Source organism: Fukomys damarensis, unplaced genomic scaffold (assembly GCF_012274545.1).
Source record: "Fukomys damarensis isolate Sample0158 unplaced genomic scaffold, DMR_v1.0_HiC HiC_scaffold_26, whole genome shotgun sequence".
Lineage (NCBI taxonomy): Eukaryota > Metazoa > Chordata > Mammalia > Rodentia > Bathyergidae > Fukomys > Fukomys damarensis.
Window position 1 is genome coordinate 9,720,207 of NW_022900938.1, and position 24,240 is coordinate 9,744,446.

The window sequence follows — 24,240 nt, forward strand, 5'->3', positions numbered from 1 at the left end:
TTTTGTTATTCTTCTGGATATTATGATATGCATGCTGTATTATGTCTATTATAATGTGTTTCTCAGATGGGATTACGTGGGGAAGAATGATTATGAGCCAGGCATTAAAATATTAAAGCAATGAATGAATGACTCAGAGGCTGAGAATGACTAATATGGAGAGGCCAGGTGATTACAGGAAGAGGCACTGAAAGAAACACCCGCTCCGTGAGAGAATGGAGGCTTTAGTGTCCTCTGAGGAGAACTGGCTTTCATCAGAAGCAGCAGCAGTAACAGCAAGGTCCAGAAAAAGGCTGAAGACATAGGGGACTTTACTGATGGCACAGCTCATGTTCCCAGGAGTCCAGTCCTTCTCCTAAGAAAAATTAGCCATTTCTAAGTGTCATTTATTTCCCCCAAAAAAATCATTCTCATAGTAAAATGTATTTGAAATGGCTTATGAGTCACCTGACAAAGGATCAAATTAGTAAGAAAAAAATGGAACAAAAAGGAAACAAAGCAAAAATATAGAGTAAAAGTAGGGCTGTGGTCAAAGCCTTGTGATCCGTAAATGGGCTGTGGGAAAGTCAGTGACAAACTAGTGCTATGGTTCGAGTCTCAAGGTTCGCCTAAAGCCTCATTTGGCTGAATCAGGAATGTGCGGTGCTGGGATCAAGGGCTTGTGATTACTAAGCCTTACATGTCACTGAGTGGTTTGGCACTGCCCTAATCCTGGTGGTATGCATGGGATAAAAGGGGCAGCAAGGTGTGGTGAAGACCTCTTGTGTCTGCTACCTTGTGCCCGCCACAGGGCCTCTGCAAGGCCTGTTTGCCATCCCTGCCTCGGAGCCAGCCAGTTATGGACCGGAACCTCTACAAGACATGAGCCAAATAACTATGGGTGTCGGATATTTTGTCTCGGCAACCAGAGAAAAGTAACTAACACAACTAGGGTGTTATTTTTACGCAACAGCAGCACAAAGTAAGGCACACAGTCAGTTAACTATGTGACTCATTTTTGATGAGGCAAAATTATAAAAAAAAAAAACAACACTTCATTTATAGGACAGGGCTTTGATATGCAATTGCAGTGATGAGTGATTTCACCGGCAGAAGTGTTTGATAGTTCATTAAATTTCAAATATCCTTAGATATTTGTTTATTCTTATAGTGATGAATACAAAAAGTTTCACAGTTATTTATTTTAATTCAACACATCATTCTCTCTGCCATTTTCCGGAAAATTGCCTATCACAACCAGAGATAAAGCAAGCATTAGCTACTTTTGCCTTTACATTTTGTTCTACGGTTGCCTAACATTCTTTGTAATTGTTAGACATGTATAATGTATTCAACCATGATTTAATTATTGAATATTAAATGGTCATAAAAGCACTGCAGTGTGCACATATAGATAGGCACTTGAGCCCTCTTTAAAAATGGTTCTCTTTAGTATAGCTTCTACTGCTAAAAGAATGTCACTTTTTTAAAAGTTAAAATGAGTTTCCAAAGCCAAATTTCACAAGTTGAGTATATATAAATCATCATATCTTGTTAGGTTTTTTCTTCAGACTATACATACTTCTGAGAGTTTTCCTGTCTCTACATTATTAATACTGAAAGTTATAAGCCATGGAATTCCCTTGCACATTGCAGGCTAGTGACGGATTATTTCTGCTACCTTTTACCATCACTTACTAGATATTCTTTAGTACTAAACCAAAAGATTGTAGTTACCAGGGAAAAACTGCACTGGGCCGAATAAGATCAACATTTTTAAAAGAATCATTAAAAGGTTTTTAAAATAAGTATATTTTAGCATAAAATTAAATACACAGGATATAAGCAGGTATAGACTCTTGAGAATTACATGCGTAAATATTACACACTTTATAACAGTAAACATGATGATTGCATGGCTGACCTGAGGATTGACGTGACCTTAGCAGAGTAATTGAGCACTCAGTCATTTGTAAGAAAGATTAAGCAAACACGTTTACATGCAAAGCCCATGGCATTCAGTTCTGTTTCCAGCTATGTTTGCAAGAAAAGGAGTCACTATGGTGAGAAGGTTTATCTCCTCCAAAATTCAAGGTGAAACTTTGTCCCCAAGGCAACAATATCAACAGGTGGGCCCCTGAGGTGGTGAGCGAGCCATGGGGGTTCTGGCCATGTCAATGGATTGATGGTACCGTCAGAGTTGAAAGGCTATGGCTAGCCTTTGTTGTCCTACCACCCCTTGTATACAAGAAAACAGAGTTCATCCTTTCTGAAGGGTGGAGCATCCAAGGCACCATCTTAGAAGCAGATACCAAGTGCTCAGCATACACCAAATACCCTCACTCCTTGATCTTGGACTTCCCGGCCTCTGGTAAAGCAAAATGGTAACTTTCTATCCTTTATACATTAGCAAGCCCTTGAAACCTGTTATAATAGCACTGACAGACTAAGATATTCTCCAGAGAAACTCTTAGTATACCTCGATAAAGCTCCTTTAAGGCATTATGCTCTACTGGCATTTTGAAATATTTAGAAATTAAATTAGCTGGTTGGAAAATTTCATACATGTCAGAGAAAGCATAAGAGAGGATTTCTAATGTATCTTAGCTCTCTTCTATGTGCTACAGCAAACTTTTCAAATACACTAGGCAGGAGGCCATCTTAAAACGCACTGAGATTGCATTAAGATACTATTGAATTGGTTTATTATTCAGCTACTGATTAAAATTATGAGTCATCCCAAGGCCTATGTGTGACTTGTTAAATGAGCCTTCGGTTGGTAAATGGAGACGGACTTCCCTATGCTAACGGTCACCATGGAGAATCAATGATCGATGAGAACGTGACATCTCTAGTAGCAAGACGACACTGCAGCTGAGGAACTATGACTCCACGCAGCCACTCTCTGAGAGCAAAAATTAGCCAAAGTTGGCACAGGTGGCCATGACCCGTCCTTCACAAGTATACATCCTTCCTCCCTTTCCCAAGCCTGGCTCATTACTGCATTAGGACTGCTATTCCCTACATCTGCCACTGGACCCCCTGTTATGTCGTATGATTTATAAATACTGACCAATCCAGAGATCGTGATCTTAGCTAAGAAAGAGCTAAGATCATATCGCCCCCATAATAAACTAACTTTATTCTTTGTATGTTTCTTTCATTCTCTGCTCAGCGCTCCTCTATCGGGTGTCCCCCATAACTGGTGGTAGGGCAGCACCCAATACTAATGTCTTACTTAAGGGAAATGAAAGTAGCAGGATATATTCTGTCAATGTGTAAATTGAAATATGGTCTATAATATTCTTTCCCACTTAAATTTGCCTTACAAGGAAAAGGAATAATTTACTCTAGAATATTCATCTAGCAATAACAATAACCATGTAATAGCATTTATGTGAAACCTGACTCCAGGACCAAAAGTACATCCTGATAAGTAAGGCAATAAATGTCCTGGTGTGTAGAAACAGTCTTCCTCGAGAATTTTCTCATCAGCCGTGTTTTACGCCATAAAAATTAAATGCTTATGAGCCATGACCGTCAGACGCAGCTCCCCCCCGCTCTTCCTTCTCCCTGGAATTGGGTCAGGTGTACCAACCAGGCTTTGTCCCTGCGGCGTCTGTCAAAGAACATCCTGCCCGGGTTTCCCCTGTACTAGGGTTATAACCAAGCACGGGCTGATTATGTCTGTGAAGTCAGTACAAGTAAGTAACAAGTGCAGTTTCTGAACAAAATAAAGTTATAAATGAAAAGACTGAAAAATACAGCTCTGGGAATCCAGGTTCACACGCAGAGTGCTCAAGGGTAGGAAAAGCAGATACAGCGAGCAGGGGCTGATGCCTGCCTGGCTCGTATGCTTTGAAGGGAATGACACTTGCTCTTTTCAGGAGAAAACTGCTGCACAGTACCCACCAGGACAGCAGGAGCCATGAAGGGCGGAGACACTGCCTGATCCTTTCAGTAATAAAACAGAATGAATACTGTCCAGTTTCACAGGGAGGAATTGTCAGGGAGGCCAGGTGTTAAGAACACCTTCGTTCCCCTTGACACTTTCTCTTCCTATGGCACAGTACGGAAGACACCTTCTCTACCTACATGAAGAAAACTGGGCTCCAGTTCTCCTTACTTAGTGGCATGTTATATACAGAGGCTAGAAACTCGGGGTCTAAAATCATGCTGTCTGTACTTGGGTACGGTGCTGAATTTGGCTACATGACCTTGGGCAAGATATTTAATTTTTCTTATCTTCAGGGTCTTTATTTGTAAAACAGTAGTCTGAGTAGTAACCAATACAGGTAAGTGTATATATAGTTAACTATAGCATTGACTTCACAGAACTGCCACAAGAATAAAGACACTATATGTTTCTGACAGATTATAAGCAGAAACACATGCTACTGGGACTCTTGCTATTTTTATGAATGTTAAATGTAATTATAGTTTATAAGTCAGCACAGGCCAATCCATGGTCAGGTTCTAACCTTACTAAGTTGGTAGAACATAGAAGATTTGTGGATATGAATTCAGGGGAAAAAAGTAATGAAAGACAGGGTCCCCACAGTAGTGTGAAAAAGCAAACAGAGGCAGGCAAGGGATGATGAAACATGATGCCGCTGCCTGCTTTTCACTCTGTCTAGTCTCATGGATCTCAGGTGGATGCTCAAAAAGTTCTGACGTTGACAGTCCTATCAGACTAGTCCAAGAACAGCTGAAGCCTCTCTGATGTGCAGGAAAGTTACTCCCGAGTTTGGCATAGTCAACTTTATTGTAAGACTTTTGTCCCTGGAAGATTTCTTTATCTAGGTGTCACTGGTATAATGGATTATTCAGTTCCTGCAAATTTCTTTTTATTCTCCTAAATCATCACCTTTGGGCAGTTCGGTGCTTATTAACACTCCCACAGCTGGTGTGCAGGAGCAAAGACTACTGCAAGCAGCACTTCTCCATGTCGCTGCTTCCTGTCAGCATGCTACAATGGTAGCAAGGTAGAAACTATCGATTAATAAAGGCTTCATCTGTGCATTTTACTTACTCTGCCATTTAGTAGCCTCCAATACCTTTTCCAGCTCTCCTCAAGAACACGAGTCAAAATGTAGTTGTACAGGCTCTCTCTGGATGTATTAAACAAAAAGGAGCAGAAAAGAAATCTGCATTTTACAAATACATCCTTTTAAGAAACACTGATCCATCCAGAATGAATTCAAATAAGATTAATTCTACATGTGCAGTGAGAATACAGCTCTGTGCCACAACTGTGTAGCTCTTAATCTGGCCAGAGACACTTATACCTCTCTTGTTAAAATGTCTGTGTGGATTAAGATTGTGAGGACAAGCAGTGAATATTGTAAAAGACAAAACAGCATGAAGACAGTAAGTTATCAAATAGCAGATCCATGGATCGATAGCCTACTACTCTAAAAAAAATCTTTCTCTTTTTAAAAAGGTTGTTTCAATGTAAAACTCAAAAGTTTATATGTATGTTAATAAAAATACTCTATAGATATTTAAATATGTAAAACAGATGCAGTGATCTCCCGTTTTCATATTTCTAAAATGACAGAAGGTAGAGTGATGAGAAGTGTTATACATCACACAGGTGAGAATCTAAGAGAACATTATCTGCAACGAAGGCCAGGCTTTTTTCGGAGATGTGGCCTCAGGTGTATAATTTACACATGTGGAGACAGTGTTCCTATTTGTAAAATAGAATAATATCAGTTCTGATTCCTTGGTGAAATGCAAAAGCACAAAAAACATAGGGTAGTAATATTTGTCAGAGACATTGCTGCTTGCAAAGACAGAGAGGCTACCACTACTCCAAATGACATATACAATCTTGTGGTTCAAAAGGAATGGTTTTTGATGTTTGCAACTACTTTCTAGACACTTTAGAGTCAGGCAGGATGAGGTGCGTGCACAATAGAATATTGATGATTGTTGGTATTCAGTACTTGAGAGAAACTGTCTTTTGTCTTTTAAAAAAATATCCATTGCTGTGTTTTCTCATATTTTATGATTTTTTTTAACATTCTTTTGCCGGTGTGAAGACAACTAGATTTAAAAGCTGGTTTTCCTTGGGTCTGTAAGATGTTCTAAATTCACAATTTTTATATATGTGTACATTGTATGCATATAGACTCTCACTGACTCAACATGAAAGAAAGAAGCCATGATAAACCCCCTGCTTGCTCCTTCTCCATGCAAAGCCAAGATTTCATCTGATCTGGCACAAGCACATTTCTTAACTGAGAAAACATCCTTTCCTTTGAGGACGCCACCATTTCAACAGAGTATTTTGTTCTAACATAAGTGCCAGTAATGAAACAGATTATCAAACACTCTTGTTTTCTCATGGATACCATGTTTCGTACAGGAATTGTTAGAGCTCTTAAAATTAGCCTTGGATTTGCTTCTTACTGCTTACTGAATAGTCACAAAATACTAAGCTTTGCATTTTGGACTTTGATGATTTCTTGGATAGTTCCAGTGTAGATATTCCATAGCATCTAAAATTCAATACCTAAAACTGAGGTGATTCCATCACTCAGAATCTCATGGTTTCTTGTCTCATTCAAGGCTCTCAATCAAGGCTATCATTTGGTCACCGAGGAATGTAACTCCTCTTCAATGTAGGAGGAGGAGGAATGTAGTATCTCGTTGACCTTTTACTTGCTTATGCTCTAAATTCGAGCCCATTGAACCACTGTACTTTCTGAACGCAGCACGCCTTGCTCCGTCTCTGAGGTGCTGTGCACGGGCAGCCTCTGACCACCGTGGCTCTCCTCTCTCAATTATGAAGATAATCTCTTCTGGTTCTCTGCCTTCGTTCAGAATGGGTGCTCTTTAGCATAGGTCAAGGGGCCACAGGTGTAAGATGGGAACCCAAGTACCTGTGTCACTTTGCAGTGAGTGGAAGTGTGATGCTGACCCCTGGCCAAGACCAGAGCAAGGTCTTCTGAACCTAAGCCTCCTCCACATGCCCTGTGTGTTCTCCCTGAGCACTGTGTGCCTAACAACAATCTAGGAGGTGTGCTCCTTGGGAGCTTCTCTGGCTCTCAATAATCTGTGTGTATTTCTCCTCTTGCTGTAACCTTTTCTTTCCCTTTATTGAATCCTTGCATAATGCTCAAGGCCATGATACCAAAGAGTCTTACTTGTACTTTCAATCATCCAACTTTGTGAAAGTCTTGTAGTGCGTGTCTCCCGTGAGACTTGGGAGCAGACATTTTATGTCCCTAGGATCTAGCACCACCTACTGTATGCTGAGAAAGAAAGTAAATGTTTATGTTTTATTGATCAGTTATCCTGTAATTACAAATTTGTCTCTTAGAACTAGGTTAAAATGTCGCTAGCTGGCTATGGAGGCACATGCCTGTTCAGCATTCTGAGTGGCTGAGACAGGAAGACTGAAAGTTCAAGCTGAATCTGGGTAACTTAGTGACTAAGTGAGACCATATCTTAAAATATAAGGGCTGGGATGTGGCTCTGGGAGAAGTCCCTTGGTTCAATCCCCAGTACTAAATATTAAAAATTGCTTATTTAGGGGCCGGGGATTTGGCTCAATGGTTCTGCCACCTGCCTCGCAAGTGCAAGTTCAACAAAAAACAAAACAAAACAAAACAAATTGCTAATTTGTATACTAAAAAACAAACTCTCTAGACACATTTATAGACTTCATATCACTATGAATTAATTTATGATGAAATCAGTGAAAAAATTATTTAAATTAGAAATATTCCATTGATTTTTACACTAAAAATATTTTCATGCTGACTTTGCTCCTGCTTAGTCAATTAAAGTCTCATCACTTGCATTCAACGTAATTTTTACTCTACTGGAAAACATACAGATTGATGGACATTACTCATAAACTGAATAAATAGACAAGTGATAAAAGAAAGATGCATTCGTTAATTCATTACATACAAATATTATCCATGCAGTGCTCATGGGTGTGCGCTTCATGTCTCATTTTTGCTAAACATTCTCCATCTTACTTTTCTACAAAAGGACAAGCAGCACATCAATTAGAAATTCTCATTTACTGCTCTCTCCTGCTATTCCTACTCGCTCACACACATACAAAGTCTGTACAATGTAGAGTTCACTGCTCCAGGTACTCAGCTTTTGTCCTCACTGTACACACATTTAAAAATAATTACTGACATTTCTCCTGTAACACTTGAGCATATTCAGTCTTGCCCCTTTTATCCCAGCTGTTCTGGAATTATATTTTTATGCTGAATATTTCCAAATGGAAATGGCTTCTCTCTGGTAAAACTTGTTATGCTTTTATTCCATCATCTCGGCGAATGTTTGTGGGAGCAATTAGGGAGCGATGCCAGTCAAATGAGCAATAACAACAGATATGTACCCAAGAAGGAGATGTGGCAATCCTTAGAAATAAGTTGAAATCTCAGTGAGCTAGAGATCTAGCTTTAATTATTTAGGATTACAACCGGGGATCAACTAGCAGCAGATGAAGCCCTTCTTTCCCTGCTCTGCTACCCAGAGTACCTTTCTTATCTGAACAATCAGAGTCTGAGGTGGGTGATTTGTGCTTTTCTGAATTAAATCTCCTAGGAAGTAATTAGCCATCGTGGCAATGCCTATCATCCTTACTGAGTAATTCTGTCACAGATACAAATCCGCCTGGAAGACAGCACCGAGACCAGGAGACTGCAAGTCTGTTCAACTTAGTCCAGCTATCTCAAAACATTGGGTCTGGCGATGGTCATGTTATTAAAATTTGCAAAGAATCAGGAACTAACCTCCTAAAACATTCCTTGTGTAGCTATAGGTGGTTGTCCACAACTCTGGAAGCTTTTTTCCTATAGTAACCATATTATATCACATGTTTGTTAAATCTAGTTATAACAGAGAAAAGAGGAAATCTAACATTTAGCAAGCACAAACCATTGCTAGAAATCATATAGATGTTATCCTAATTGTCTCAAAAGCTTTTAAAAGATGGTACTTTTTTTGCATTTTACAGATATGAAAATTGAGTTTAATACAAGGTCAGCCATTAAATTACAGAATCCATGTATAACTATGATACTCCAAAGTCCACGTTGTGATTACAACATATCCAAAACTGTTGGTCCTACCATGTTAACAGCAGGCTGTCTCTTATCTACCGTATATATATTCATTTTGATTAATGAGTTTTTAACTATATTTTGAAGAATATAGGCCAAATTTTCTACTTACTTCTCTTAAGCAGCATTTGTAGTGAGGCTAAGGATTTCATTTTCTGGTTCCAAGGCACTAGCGACATTTTCTGAGACTTAGAATGAAGCTGGTCAAGTAAGATAATTGGGTTAATAGCCTGGGAAAGCTCAAAGATGGGTATAGAAATGCAGGGCATGAACAGTCTGGTCTGGCTTCAATTCCTTCTTTGTATTTCTTCAGATGGACTCAGTAAGTTTCTATGTCACCACAGTGACCAGAAAACATGGAAGACAGTTACAGTTTAGGAGCAGAGACTTAAAAACAAGGCCTGCCCTTACTTTCCAGGATCATACGGCCTAGTGAAAGTGGGCCAACAATTCAGAGTATAAACTAGAAGAATCAGGACAGGGCGCTGAAGCCTCGTATACCCCCAAAACACTTAAGTCAGAAACGTATTTGGGGGGCAGTGATACCAACTAAATTTTCCAAGAGGGAGGAGCTAAGCTACCTTGCATGGCCTTGATATTTACCAGGAAGCTGTAGTGGAGTCTCAAAGTGCAGGTTCAAAGGAAATGCAAAACCTCTGAGTAGAGGAAGAGAAAAAAAGAGATGGTGATAAAGAAGACAGCCTCATTGGAAAAATAGGAGTGTATCAAAAGAGATTAGACTTTCATCTCAAAATGATGACTTCTGTAGAGCAGGGTAAGAACTGGGAAAGGGAAGGGAAGTGTCTGACTCGTGGACCATACTGCAACGGTCTGCAGTGAGGTGCTGGCTGTACCAGTTCGCCTCATGAGTGGTGAGCAGGCTTGGGCTATGCCCGGATGTCCTGCTCCATGTAAGATAAATACAGACACCGAGAGTCGGCATGCCTATATTTGTACAGCAGTCTAACAAAGAAGGTATATCCTTTGACTGTATCTCGGTAAGATTGCTTTGAAATATGAGTCTGAGATTCGGGGGAGATTCTATCATTTCCCCAGAGATACAAGGAGAGGCACCGGCCTGCACCAAGTAGGTGGTAGCAACTGTGCACAGAAGGTTACACATCCAAGAGGTTTTAAGAGAAACGCGGTCTTCACATTTAATTGGGAGTGTTTGGGGAGGGAAAGGATCACTGGACAGTGCTGACTGGTGGAAGAGTGCTGTTTAGGATATTTCCATCTATAAAATCTCTCCCCGCTTCTTCCTCAGGCACCTCTTGCACTGCAACCAGTCCGTGTAGCCTGGAAAGGTACATGGTATACGGATTAAGTCAGGGACTCCATTTTCCTTCCTAGTAATTGCTCTGGGCAGGGCTGTTCCTGTCAACTGGTATGGTCTCATCCATATCAACTTCACTAGGGCAGGGAAGGCCTGTTCGGAAAATAAGTCTGAATTTTTGTGTAAGTAGGTCTAAGAGTTGTGATGACAGAAATCTGTCCCTGCCAGACACCATCTTGCAGTCAAAGAATAGAGGCAACTCAAGGAAAGCCGAAACAAAGGGCTCACCATGATGACATCAAATGAGCCTGGAGATGATCTGTCTCCCCATGAGGCTTTCTCTTATGTAAACTAATGGGTTCACTTTCTTGTTTAAGCCAGATTAGCCAACCCTGGTCACCAGGAGCCAAAAATTGTTAGTGGAATCTCTGGCTAAACTGGAGAACGCCTGCAGGGGCGATAAGATTACTGAAGAGTTGCACAAACCTGACTGTGGCTGTGTCCTTCAGTTGCAGTAAGACCTCCTAGAAGCAGGGTGATTGCTGGAAAGATGTGAGCCCAGGGTTCAGGAATGAGGTCTAGGTAAGGAAGAAATCGACGGACTGATAGTGACTGAAGTTACAGGTGTGAGCGAGACTGCCCAAGGGAAGCAGAAGAAAAAAAGAAAGAAGGTATTCCAGGTCAACAGTGATGCTTAGGAGAACAAGTCAAGCAGCCAGTAAAAGTAACAAAAATAGTCAAAGAGAAGCAAGAAAACAGCAAGAATGCACTGAGATTCCTGAGCAATGAAAAAGAAAAGTATTCACAGGTAAACTATGCACCCAGGAGCAAAATTAAGTAGGACAATTAACATTGCAACATATCTATTATATTTTCAAATTTAAGAATGCAGAATCAGGCATCCATACTGAAAGAGTAAGGTACCTTTGGGGTGGATTTATATATATATATTTGAACAGAAGAATGAGGAAAGATTGCACAAGTGGCTAACAGTCTGAGGGAAAGAAAGATTCTCGCAGAACAAAAGTGACATGCATCGCACAACTTGGTGTAGCTAAGGCCTTTCTTGAAAACTATTTGAGAAGGAAATCCAAAATCAAATAAAGGTCCTAAGAATAGACAAGAAATGGGAAATGGAGCAGATGATTTGAATCTATTTCCATATGAAATTAAGATGTAAGCACTGAGGGAATTACAATTTCAGAACAAAAGGCAACTGCTGCAAATCTTGGCAAGCAAAACTGAAATAAACAACACAAACAGGGAAGCAGAGCAAGCTAGCAGGAGGCCATGTACTTCGGCTGTCACCTCATCCTTCAGAGAGGCACAGTGTCGAAAACCTAAATGTGCTATTAAAGAAAGACAGAGGACGCCAAATATTAATGACTTTCACCGATGTCTTCCTTTCACTTTACATCAATCTTCTAGGAACTAATAGCCACTCTGTCCAAGAGACACAGATCTGAAAATGACTAACCTTTTGGGCTCACTTTGATTTATTTTTCCCATGTTAAATGCGAGAAAAGTTCAATGCTTTTTTATTTTACAATAGAATACATGCAATAACTCCTTGTAATGTAGTGAATTCTTCCCATCTTTCTATTGACTCATCCTCAGGGTCGCTTTCCCTCACCGTTCAGTTTAATGTTCAGTGTTACAGTTTATCTGTTTAATGGGGGATATGAACAGTGCAGATCTCACTGGGCTTTCATGAGGATTAAATAAGATGATGGATGTAAGAAGATTATTTATATAAAAGTATATAGAGTAGTTTACTTAATGTCAAAAGTTAATTCTTTATCTGTGTATCCATTCTTTCAATGAATGAAGAGATGCTTGAAACATCACAACCCAAAGTTAACACTGTTTTTCCTGCCTGATAAAACTTTGAATAATATGTTAATTTCAATAGTCCTGTCCTTTCCATACAGCTTAAATCTTACTAATTAGGGTACATCATTTTCTGACACAAAGTTACTATTTGAAAATGTAACACACCGCAGATCTAATAATTTAAACAACTGACTGGGCAAAGTTCTGTCTTGTGTTGTCTATTCTTTGAGATGCATCGATTCTCAAATCTGTTACATACATTATATCACACCTGAACTCCCCAGCCACTTTTTGCAACTGCTTTGCTATTACGAATGTTCTGATGCTGACATAGAGACCAACACTGGGGCATGATTTTACTTGTTTGGATATAATTTTAAAAGTTCGGAAGAAAGACTACTTACTCACAGTGGAAAGAAAAAAAAACCAAGAAACAATGATGAACAGTTTCCTGGAAACTGAAAAAATGGGCACATACCGGGAGGTTATTCTTCAATGTAAAAATATGCAAAACTTCCCTATGAGATGAAGTTTCTCATCGCTTATAACATTAGAAGAGTGAAAAAAGTAACTTTAGCTAGAGTTAAAATGTAACTCATGTATATCTCCTCCAGGATGGAAGATCATTTTCTATAAAATGTCTCTCAACATGTAAAAGCACCGGTGAGCTGGAAACTTAGTTTACATCTCTGGAGTTCACCGGCCTCCTGCCTTATCTCACACCACCAAAAACAAAATAAATAAAAGACAGAGAAGATCTGGAGCCAACTTGCCCTTACTTCTTTCAAATCAATACAGTCGTCCCTTGGTATCCACAGCTGATTGGTTTCAGGACCCCACGGATACCCAAATACAGGGCTGTTCACGTCCTCTATATTAGATGGAATAATGACTGCATATAACATACACACATCCTCCTGTACATTTGAAATAATCTGTGGATTACTTATAATACCTAGTACCATGTCAATGTCATGCAAATAGTTGTTAGAATGCATTGGTTGGAGAATAATTAGCAAAAAAACCTGTACAAATTCAATATAGACAATATTTCCTCTAATAGTTTTGACTTGGGGCTGCTTTAATCCACAGATATGGAAGATGGACCACAGAACCTGTATTTTAAATGCAATCATGTAGTTAGTTCATCAAGGATGTAGGTTCTGTTTCAGATCTCATTCATTTCCATAACCCTGGTGTTTCCTGCAGTTTCGCCTTACATTTGCCATTCTTGTTTTTTCTAGATGTTTTGTTTTTTTAAAAAAATGCTCATCTTTTTTGCTAATTTTCTTATATTTACTATGTGCTGATTATAGTCACTCATCAAATCCACTCTTGAAAAGATTTTGATAAGCGTGAAATATCTTGAAACTTTCCAAACATTTTTCTTTCCTTATACGATATCCTCTGCTTTTTTTTTCTGTTCCGTTCCTTGACTTTCACACCCAAGGCTTCCAAAGAGCAATACTAGACCCCTTCGAGATCAAATCAGACCTTTGTTTTCAAAAACATTCTATGCCTATGAACAAATTTTCCTTCTTATTATCTTACATGGGTCAAATACATTCACGTATAAACATAAAATAAATAATAAATATATCCAACCATCAGAAAAGGAGTGGGTGTTCTTAAAGAAATACTTAGGGGCAGAGATATCACCATGGCAATTTCAACCAGAGATTACATGATGAGATATATCATTCAGAAAAGCAGAATAAAGGAAGTCAAATATTGTAGGAGCCTAGATAATGCGGCCCCATTTAGGGAGGCAAATACAGACTCAAATTTATCTTCTTAGCTCACTCACATCTCTGCCAAACCCCTGGCAACTTTGTAAATAATGTCCAAAATACTCACTAATGCACGGGGCTCCTTTGATGAAACAATTTCATGCATGAGAGACACAGAGGGCAGACATGCATGCATATTGCACTGAGTCTCTGTGTTCATTCATCTCCAGCCTGTGAAGCTCAGTCTCTTTAAAACTGAGGATCATACAGTGCAAAGGAATGCAACTAGATACTAAATAAGAGACTCGACTTCTACACCTAATTCTGCTGTCCTCCTGTGCAAATGTTAGTAAATCATTGAGCCTCCTCAGACCTCAATTTACTTCATGAAGAAAATGACGGAGTAAGAAATCCTGTAGTTGTTTTCAACATTAAGTCTTTCAATGTGTCGACACATATAGTGTCTTTGAAAAAAAACAGTAAAATATCACTGTAATTCAGAGAGAAATGTTATAAATAATTAACATAAAGTTTTTAGTTTTTACTCAGTGATTTGTAGCAGTTCTGTAACACTTTTTTTGAGAATATTCATATACGTAGTAGTTTACAATGATGACCTTCAGAATTATGTTCAATAACTATGGCAGCTATACAAGAAGATTTGATGAGGGGGTGGTTTTGGAAATTAAATCATCTTAAATTAATCTGAAGAACTTAAAGTCAAGTGATATTCAGGGTTTATTGTCATTTCTCTTTCTTCATTTATAGATGCAAAATCACAAACCAACCAATATCTGTTTATTACTGTGATCTTATTTGCGTTTACATTTTTTGGGACAAAAACACTATAGCTTCCTGCTATAAAAAGGCAAAGGAAAAATAACAATTTATAGATTTCTATTTTTCTTCTAAATAGGCATTAATGCTTTCTTGGCACATAAAAGGATGTTTCCAGTGGCTAAAGATACAGCATTATAAATACACAGTGCAGAATATATTTTTTATTGGAGAAAACAACATTCAATGTGTTTATTGATTGTTCAATTTTAAATTGACTGCAATGAATACAAATTGCACATATTAGCATCACTAAAGACCACTTCTAAATCTAAGAAAAGATTTTTTATAGTCTCTGTGTAAAAAACTGGTCTTTTGAAGTGGTCCTTATGCTTTGAGTAAATAAAACAGATTATATAAAATGCATTTGAGCTCTCTGTAATTTTTTTTTTTCCACATTCCTCCTGGTATCTACAACCAGCAAAATTGGCAAATGTGTATGTTTATTGCTATTATAAAACTACTTTAAAGAACCTAGTGATTTGGAATTCTAAATCATTGTGGGTCTTTCAGCAATGCGTCACATCAGCGACAGAGATGCCACGTTTGCCGAAGTTTCAGTGACTCTACAGAATTCAATTAAATATGTGGTCTTTTCTGATTTCTCCTCTTTTTTGACATGTTTGTTAATACCCCTGATTTCTAGGACTTGAATTTTCTTCAATTAAATCATAAACCAATATTAACATTTCATTAAAGGGTAATTTGTCATAGATTCATATCCATGTATACCATATATTCACCAAAAATAATTTAAGAAGCACTAGGAAAATGATTGTGTTATATTAAGTTATTTCCTTACCATGACTCATTAGGCAACATAATGTAACTTTCTCTGTTCTTTAACTTCTTACTTGTAAAATTCCCCAACACAGTTTCAAAAGGTTTGCACGGACTGTCTTATGTTTGATTTTAAGGCAAGGACAATCTTTAAATTAGAATTTTGCTCAAGAATGTAGTTGTTAAAAAGTATTAAAAATATTAATATTAAGCAGTACTAAAAATGCTGGAAAGCATAGCTACATTGGTGGTTTTCTTTAGTGGTCATAACACTCTCTTCCACAACGGCATTAATGCACTGGGTTGACAAAGCTGAGGAAACCTACAGGAAAGGTTACCCTTCCCCACTGTCACTTAGAGAGGACACTGCAGGTGCCCTGGCTGATGTCACTGTTCCTGATGTAAACAGGATAAAACACCTGATATATATTCCAAGTGCTTTGTCCTAATTTCCTAATTAACAGAGCAAGGACTAAATTATTCTCAAAATAATAACTAATGCCAATTCCAGAGCTGAAAAAATATTCTATGACAAAAATATTAATAATGTTTTTGACATATCAGGCTCAAATGTAAGAATATGCAGTATATATCGGCACACTGGGCACATATGTCTACATACTGGCATATAGACACACGCACACACACACACACACACACGCACACATTAGCCTCATCATTCTACCCTTGAGAAAAGCCAAGATAGAAAATGTCAATGACAGATAAATTACATGATTTAAATATTAGATGAAAGAAGGAAAAGTTTACAGCTTCCTCATGTAGCCTGACTGAGAGACAGTGGGTGCTCCAATCATTGTAACAGGATAAAGCAACTGCATGTCTCTAAAGTTCTGGTAGTATCAGCAGAACTGCTGTTGAGCTCTTCTTGCGGAGTACACTGGAGCACACTGCCTATCTAGGTTTCTGACTCCACTACGATAATTACTGCTGAACTGACTTGGTTGCAAGTTTCAAAAGCAAGTGGCCAAGGTGTAAATTTCAACCAACTCCCAAAGATCAGAATACCCAAATTTTAACACTTTACAGTTGTTTGTGATTTTGTACATATCTGTTTTTAAAGGACACAGAGTACATTACTAATTTGTTTTTGTTCTTTGTTTTTGAAGCCACATAAGAGTTTGTAGATTATGAGTCTTCACTTTCTCTTTCTTTCTTTTCTTTCTTTCTTTCTTTCTTTCTTTCTTTCTTTCTTTCTTTCTTTCTTTCTTTTTTCTTTAAGGAAAAGGTGGTTTGCCAATTTTATTTGATCTTTCAAAGAACTGACTCAGATTAATTGATTCTCTGTATTGTTTTCTTAGTCTCACCTGCATTAATTTCTGATCTGATCTTTCTAATTTCGTTCCTCTTACAAGCTTTAAACTTGGCTTGTTAGAAGTTTGAGGCTCAACAATGGGTTGTTTATTTGAGCTCGCTCTACTTTTCTGATATGGGAGCTCATTGTTATAAACTTCCCTCACCGGACTGCTTACATTGTGTCCCACAGTTCTGGTATGTTGTACCAGAATTATCTTTTAATTGTAGAAACTCTCGAATTTCTTCTTTAATTTCATCTGTGACCCCTTAGTTTTTCAAGAGGGTGTTATTTAATTTCCATGTTTCTGTGTTTTCTTTTGCCATTGATTTCTAATTTTATTGTGCTATGGTCTGATTATATGCATGCAACTAAGAATGAAATGACAACACATCTGTAGAAATCCAGAAGATCATCAATATCTACTTTGAGAACCTATATGCAAATAAAATAGTAAACATAGAAGAAATGGACAGATTCCTAGATACATATGATACATACTAAAGCTGAATCAAGAAGATATAAAATTTCTAAATAACCCAATATCAGTCAATGAAATTGAAGATGTAATTAAAAACCCACCGACAAAGAAAATCCCGCATCTTGATTCATTGCTGAATTATATAAGAAGTTTAGAGAGATCTAATGCCACTACTCTTCAAATTCTTTAATGAAACTGAAAGTGAAGCAATACTCTTAAAGTCATTTCTGGAAGTAAGTATTACCCTGATACCAAAACCAGAGAAAGATCCAACCAAATAAAGAGAAATATAAGCCAATTTCCCTAAAGCCAATCTCCCTAAGGAACACAGACACAAAAATCCTGAATGAGACACTGACAAGTAATCAAGAATGCAGCAAATTATTAAGAACTTAATACATCATGACCAAGTAAGATTGATCCCAGGGATACAGGGATGGTTCAACATGTGAAATTAGTAAAATGTAATACACTATAGCAACAGAGTGAGGGGGGGCATATAATCATCTCAAGAGATACAGAGAAAGCACTTGACAAAGTCCAACACTCACTCATGATAAAAAACCAAAACAAAAAAACTTACAGGGCTGGGGATTTAGCTCAGTGGTTCCGCCACCTGCCACACAAGTGCAAGGTCCCAAGTTTGATCCCCAGTACCAAAAACAAAAACAAACAAGCAAACAAACAAAGAATCTACAGAAAATCTCAATCTGATAAAAGCCATCTATGCAAATTAACAGCCAACATCATATTACATGGTCAAAAACTGAAAGTTTTACATGAAGCATTTGCCCCAGTACATCTAGGAAATGACTAAGTTACACTGACAGAATAAGAATCAAAATAAAAGTTTGACCTTAACAGGGAAAAATAAAACAAAACAGTATTCTCATCAAATTTGGAGGGAAATGAAAATATTACAGCCTCCCTTAACAGTGGAGGATTTAAATTTTTTTCTATTCTAATTGCTAATTATAGCTGTAACGGGAAACTTATAAGGCTGCTGTGTGTAGATATCATCACCTCTATTTTCAAAATGTACCCAGATTCTCACTACTTTCCTCCTCCTGCTCCTCCACTCACTTTTCTTGACTGGGCTCAATACTTGCACATTTCACTCATGATAGCCGATTTCTGTTAAAAACTTGTCTCAGATTTTTGTCACTCTTTTAAAATACTCCAAGCCGGGCGTGGTGGCACACTCCTGCAATCCCAGAACTCAGAGGGAGGCTGAGGCAGGAGGATAGCTGTGAGTTCGAGACCAGCCTGGGCTACATAGTGAGTTCCAGGTCAGTCTCAACTACATAGAGACCCCGTCTCAAAAAACCAAATAAAGACAAAAATATATGAAATAAAATGCTCCAAATCCACTGCTCAGTTTTCAGTTGCCTGAAAGGCCCACGCAGACCTAAGAGCCCTCCTCCGTTAGTGCCTCTCTCTGCTCTGCGTGAGACCTCTGGCCAGGTTCTACCTCGGTTTCCCGGTTGCTGCTGCATCCCTTTAGGCCCTGCCAGTCCTTCAGGGGCCAGCAGGCCCCGTCCTCTCACACCTTACTTCCCCACGTCCCACTGAGGCTTGTGCTCTCCAAGATCTTCCCTGTGCGCTGTAAAATAGGACCTTGTTTCTTAGTCCTCCCAATCCCCATATTCTGCTGGCCTGCTCCATTTGCTGTGTAGCAATTATTACATAAAACAGTGTGTTAATATTATATCATATGTGCTAATATAAATACTACATAACTTATACTATATGAACATTAATTCTGTATTAATAGATTAAAATGTAATTGCTGTTTTCCTACTGGTATCTCTCAAGAACTACTTTATTTACTGAATGTGTGCCCCAAGGAAAGGATTTTATTTTGCTGTGTAATCACTTTCAATTGCCTGGATCAGTACCTCATGTAAAAGTAGGAGCTCAATTCACATGAATAAATATTTGCATGATTAAGACATCACTTATTTTTTACTAGATTTTTCCCATCACTCTGACCAAACTTATATGCATATTTCAGAAATCATTGTAAGATGTTATATTCAATAAGCATAATGCTAAAACTTAAGTATTAATCATCTGTTATTAAATGAATTAACTGTTCTTATAAGCAGCTCCACTACACCTTATTAGGTGATGATTTAAATTAGTTAAATTAGTGAAATTTGGGTGTTATTTAAAGACAATTTAAAGTTAGTGGATTTCTAGTTTTTTGGACTCTGAATCACAAATCTAATGGAACAACGGACCTCTAACATAAGTGGTCTGAAAACTTAACTTTTTCTCTTTTATTCTATTTTCATGTTTGAATAATGCCTTCCAAAACACATTACATTGACTTAACAACCCAATTTGTGCCCTTGGTTTTAACCTACAGTTTAAAAATCTCACTACGGAGTACACCATTGATAAAAAGAAGATTCATCCTCAATGAACTGTATTTATGCTGTCACTGAATATTAAAAACAAATGAGTGAACAAAACGCCCCCAAAAATGACCCTGGACTGTGGATTTTCTAAATTCCTGTTTGATGTGTTCATGGTGTAAACTGTTTCTTTGTCACTCAAAGCCTTCTCAGTTTACCTTTTTAGACCTGTCCCTTGCTAGTACTTGTGATTTTAAGTTTTATGTATGAACTTAGCTAAATTGTGCTAGTCAATCAAACTATTGGGAAAGTGTCACTCGGAAGTTATTTTGTAGATGTATTTATCATATTTAATTTAATTGACTTTATGGAAAGATTATTCGGGAGAATATGGTTGAGCCTGATCCAAGCGATTGAAAAGAGGCTATGAACAGAACTTGAAACTGAGGGGTCCCTCATGAAGAAGAAAGTCTGCCTGTGGCCGGCAGGGCCAGCTCCTGGTAAGTGGTCCCAGCCCGCTCTTCCTGACGGCAGCGCCGATGGATTCCGGGCTTGCACCATCGTCTTCCCACAGTCAAATAACCCAATACCTGGCGATAAATCAACCAGTGTGTGTGTGTGTGTGTATGTGCATGCGCGTGTGTGTGGATATGTGTGTACATCGTCCTAGCTCTATTTCTTGAGTGGATCTCTGGCTGGTAAAGTACTTTACTATCCTTAGTGAGGCAAGTTCTGGCTCAGTGCTTGCCATGTGCTTTTGTGCCCAATCTCTCTGCTCCCACACCTCTTGGCTCAAAATGGTCACGCCACCTTTGTTTAGGGCCTGGGAGATCCTACCTCCTCTCCACTTTCAGAAGGCAGTGGTGACTTGGGATCCTCTGAATTTCCACTTCTTTAAGGGTAGAAAGGCATAGGATGTAGGTTAATTTTACGATATTTCTTATGATATATAAGCTGCAAAAAACTCCAGGCAGAGTGCCAGAAAGCTCTGCAGCACCAGAGCTCCAGCAACAGCACCTTACTCAACTCAGCCACATGATGAATGAATGAATAAATGCTCGGGTGTTACTGCGTAAGAGACTTCAGCAACATCGACAACAGCAAAAGCAAAGCTTGGAGGTCAAACAGACCTCACATTTTTAGTTTGGTTTTCTCTTTATTAACTTTGTAGCAAGGGATAAATTATGTAGTCTTTCAACATTAGCCTTCTCCTATGGGAAGGGGCAGTAACATTGTCAGGTACTGAAACAATGCAAAAGCACACCAGCATAGGATCTGCCGCATATTTGGGCTCAGTGAAATGCAGCTACTCTATTATGTTAGAAATAATATTCTGCATAAATTAGTCAAATATATGTATGGAAGGAACACCTACTACAAGACAGGTATTTTGGTAAATTACCTGGAAAATAAGAAGATACATTAATGATGGTTAAGATTTACTAAGCAGATGGTTTATTTTAGATACTGTTCTAAACTTTATTTTTTTTATGGCTATGGCAACTCCAGTGAGAAATTACTGTCATTATTGCTAACTGGGTATGAATAATCACACATACAGAGTGTTAAGTAATTTCCCACAGACACACAGCGAAGAAAAGTGTTAGGGTCAGCGATACAAGCCAGGGTGGTCTGCTTTCATAGCTCACTTTCTGTTGTTGTTGTTGTTGTTGTTGTTATGCAAAACTACTTCCTGTGGACATGGATTTGGATTTCAAGTAGCATATGCTCTATGAAGAACTATAGAAAATCTTCAAAATAACTTTGCTACACGGTTTACTACAAAGTACCACAAAGAAAGGGATTGTTTAAAATGTTCTTAAAACTGTTTCCTATTTGTCACACATATTATACATATCATCACAAGGGGCTACATTCACAAGGACAAAACCAACCTGTCCTTCCACATTTTACTGACCCCGGTATGAAAAGATGCTTCTGTGTCCTCTAATTAGTGTAAGGCACTAATTATGCACCTTCAATTAGCACAGCCACTTATTAACACAGGAAATCAGTTCTTCATTGTCACATTAACCTTCAGAATTAACATTTAATGTAATCTTTTGATTCTTTATAAACCAGACTTTCAAAATGAGACACTGCAATTACGCAAAAATAAATATAATCTTTGGTGTTTTCACTTGAAGTGTATAATTCCACTATTACAACATGTACTTTAAAGTAATAGTGGCTTTATACAGTAAATTTTTTCTGCAAAAATTTCATGTAGTTTATATGACAAATATCTGTGGAAAGGAAAGATAATATGAACTTAGTTTGGTTAACTAAACATCTAATGATAAATCATGCCAGTCAATCTTTATGTTAACTTTACAGGAAAAACCCTAAGTATTGCAGTGACTGCAATATTTGTTTTACAGAAAAAAATACCTTAAGGCATTTTCCTCGCCATTAAATCAGTAAGAAAAAAATATAGCTCTGTTGCACTCTACAGATTTCACTGTGAGCAGGAGCCCTGGAAGAATTTCTTGCACGTGGCCTTTTCAATGTTTCTTCCTGCTGCTTCAGCCACTGATCTGTACTATAGAAGTTCCTGATTAGACCTGTGACTTTCTGCTCAATAAATATTTTACAATTGTTTTCTGAAACAATTCCTGCATCTAATCTTATTATAACCCAATGTATAGTTCTCCAATCCATAAACTTGTAAGATCTCTTATAAGAACGCTGCAGGGACAGCAGGGGAATGGGGGTAAAGTTAAGAACCAAGACATATCACGTACAGTACAAGTTCCCAATGAGGAATGTCATCATACTGTATATCTAAAATGTACCAGCAAACTTAATGAATTCAAAAAATAGTGGAACCCTCTGGTTCCCCTGTTGTCTCCACAGTTCAGCTGCTTAAATCTGACCACTCTCACAAACACCATCCCAACTCTTTGACCACTTGGTCTCTTCCAAATTCTGATCCAGATTTCTCGGAAGACCATTCGAGGATTGATGCTCTCTAACCACAAAACAGCATCGTCTTTAACATCCAGTTTTTAAATCATAATCATTCATTTGTCTATTTCCAACACCAATACCTCTAAATTTTAAAGACATAGGGTATAATGTTTATGGTCCTTGTTAGCATGCCTTACTTAGAACAAAAGAATAATAAAAATGCATCTTTTTTCTATTTTTTAAGTTTTAATTTGTTTTTATGGATGATAATTACATTTACTAAAATTATGGCTCATTTTCATTTCCACACTAACTTTTTTTTAATCTATAACGCAACATTAACATATTTTTAAAGCATGCTAAATGGGTTCACTGTCTGGCTAGAATTCTGCTGGCAATGATACTACAAATAATCTGAACAACAGCCAAAAGTACCTGAAAAAAATAATGTGTGTGATGCACAATTTAAACAGAAATTTAAAGTGATACATTTCAAAGGAATCATTTATTTAAAAAAAGTCATACATTTTATACCATTTAATTATTTCATTTACATTGTTTTTTTAGCAAACACTTACCAAGTAATGTCAATGCTTAATCTAAGAGTGACCCTAATTAATAATAATACTGCAACAAAGTAAAATTAATGTTATATGAACTTTTTTACCTTGGCGTTATAGGGAATGTAATGTTTTGATAAAGCTTCAGGTGTATGCATCCATGTTTTGTCTGAAAGGAAGAAGACACACGTTAAATCACAGATGGGTATGGTATCATATTTGTGCATTAGCATTTGTAGGGAGTCTAGGATGGGTGAGAGCATTTCCACTTCTGATGCTCTTCTGCTAAATTAAAGAAGAATTAACACTTAGATATAAAGAGGGTTGATTATAGCATTCTTTTCTTGATATAAAAGTGCCTCAACTTTTAAAAAAATTTTTCAAATAAGACAAATTACATTGAGTTTTTAAAGAATATACAAAGATGCCAACATCAGTGGACTGTGAATAACATCTGTTACACAAGTACAGATAAATACCTTTCTTCTTTCACTTTATGGTCTCATTAATTTCAGGTTCTTTCTCTTAGTTCTCAGAACAAAAAAGAAAACTTTTTCCTCATTGTGCTTATTTTTACCATCAAGATTTAAATATTCTAAAGGAAAAAATTATATTAAGCTAATGAGTATACGTCTATGAAACTGAAAAAAAAACCAGTCTACTATGCTCATTAAGATATAAATATAACTTCAGGATAATCTTTATTCTAAATTTAGAGAAACATTGAATGAAATTGTAATATCAGGAGTTTTGAATATAAATAATCTTAAATGCATTATTGGGAAAGGTTTTATAAATAAAACAGAAATAAATGTAACAAATATATAGATCTTGAAATTAACTTGACTATTATTTGAATTTTGTGTTTGTTTTAGTTATTTATATTTTCATTCATAATTTGAAATGTATTCCTATATTGACAGTGATACTTCACGTATGAAATTATTTCCTCATTAAACTATTACTTCTATGGATTTTTACTTCATAAAATTTGATTTCTATGGTTTTTCATCTTGATTATAATATTGATGGCTGCTAGAAAAATCATGATATGATTAATTCAAGAATAATTTGTACTCAG

General features: G+C 37.4%; 1 protein-coding gene across 16 annotated transcripts in view; it reads right to left on the minus strand.

Moving 5' to 3' along the window:
• The window catches only part of Gulp1 (GULP PTB domain containing engulfment adaptor 1), a 236,590-nt gene that overhangs the window by 64,534 nt on the left and 147,816 nt on the right, over nucleotides 1-24,240 (minus strand). For all 16 annotated transcript variants that reach the window (XM_033756344.1, XM_033756343.1, XM_033756346.1 and 13 more), the window contains exon 5: nucleotides 23,267-23,328. In XM_033756344.1, the coding sequence (XP_033612235.1) occupies nucleotides 23,267-23,328 (62 nt within the window). The remainder of the gene's footprint in view (nucleotides 1-23,266; nucleotides 23,329-24,240) is intronic.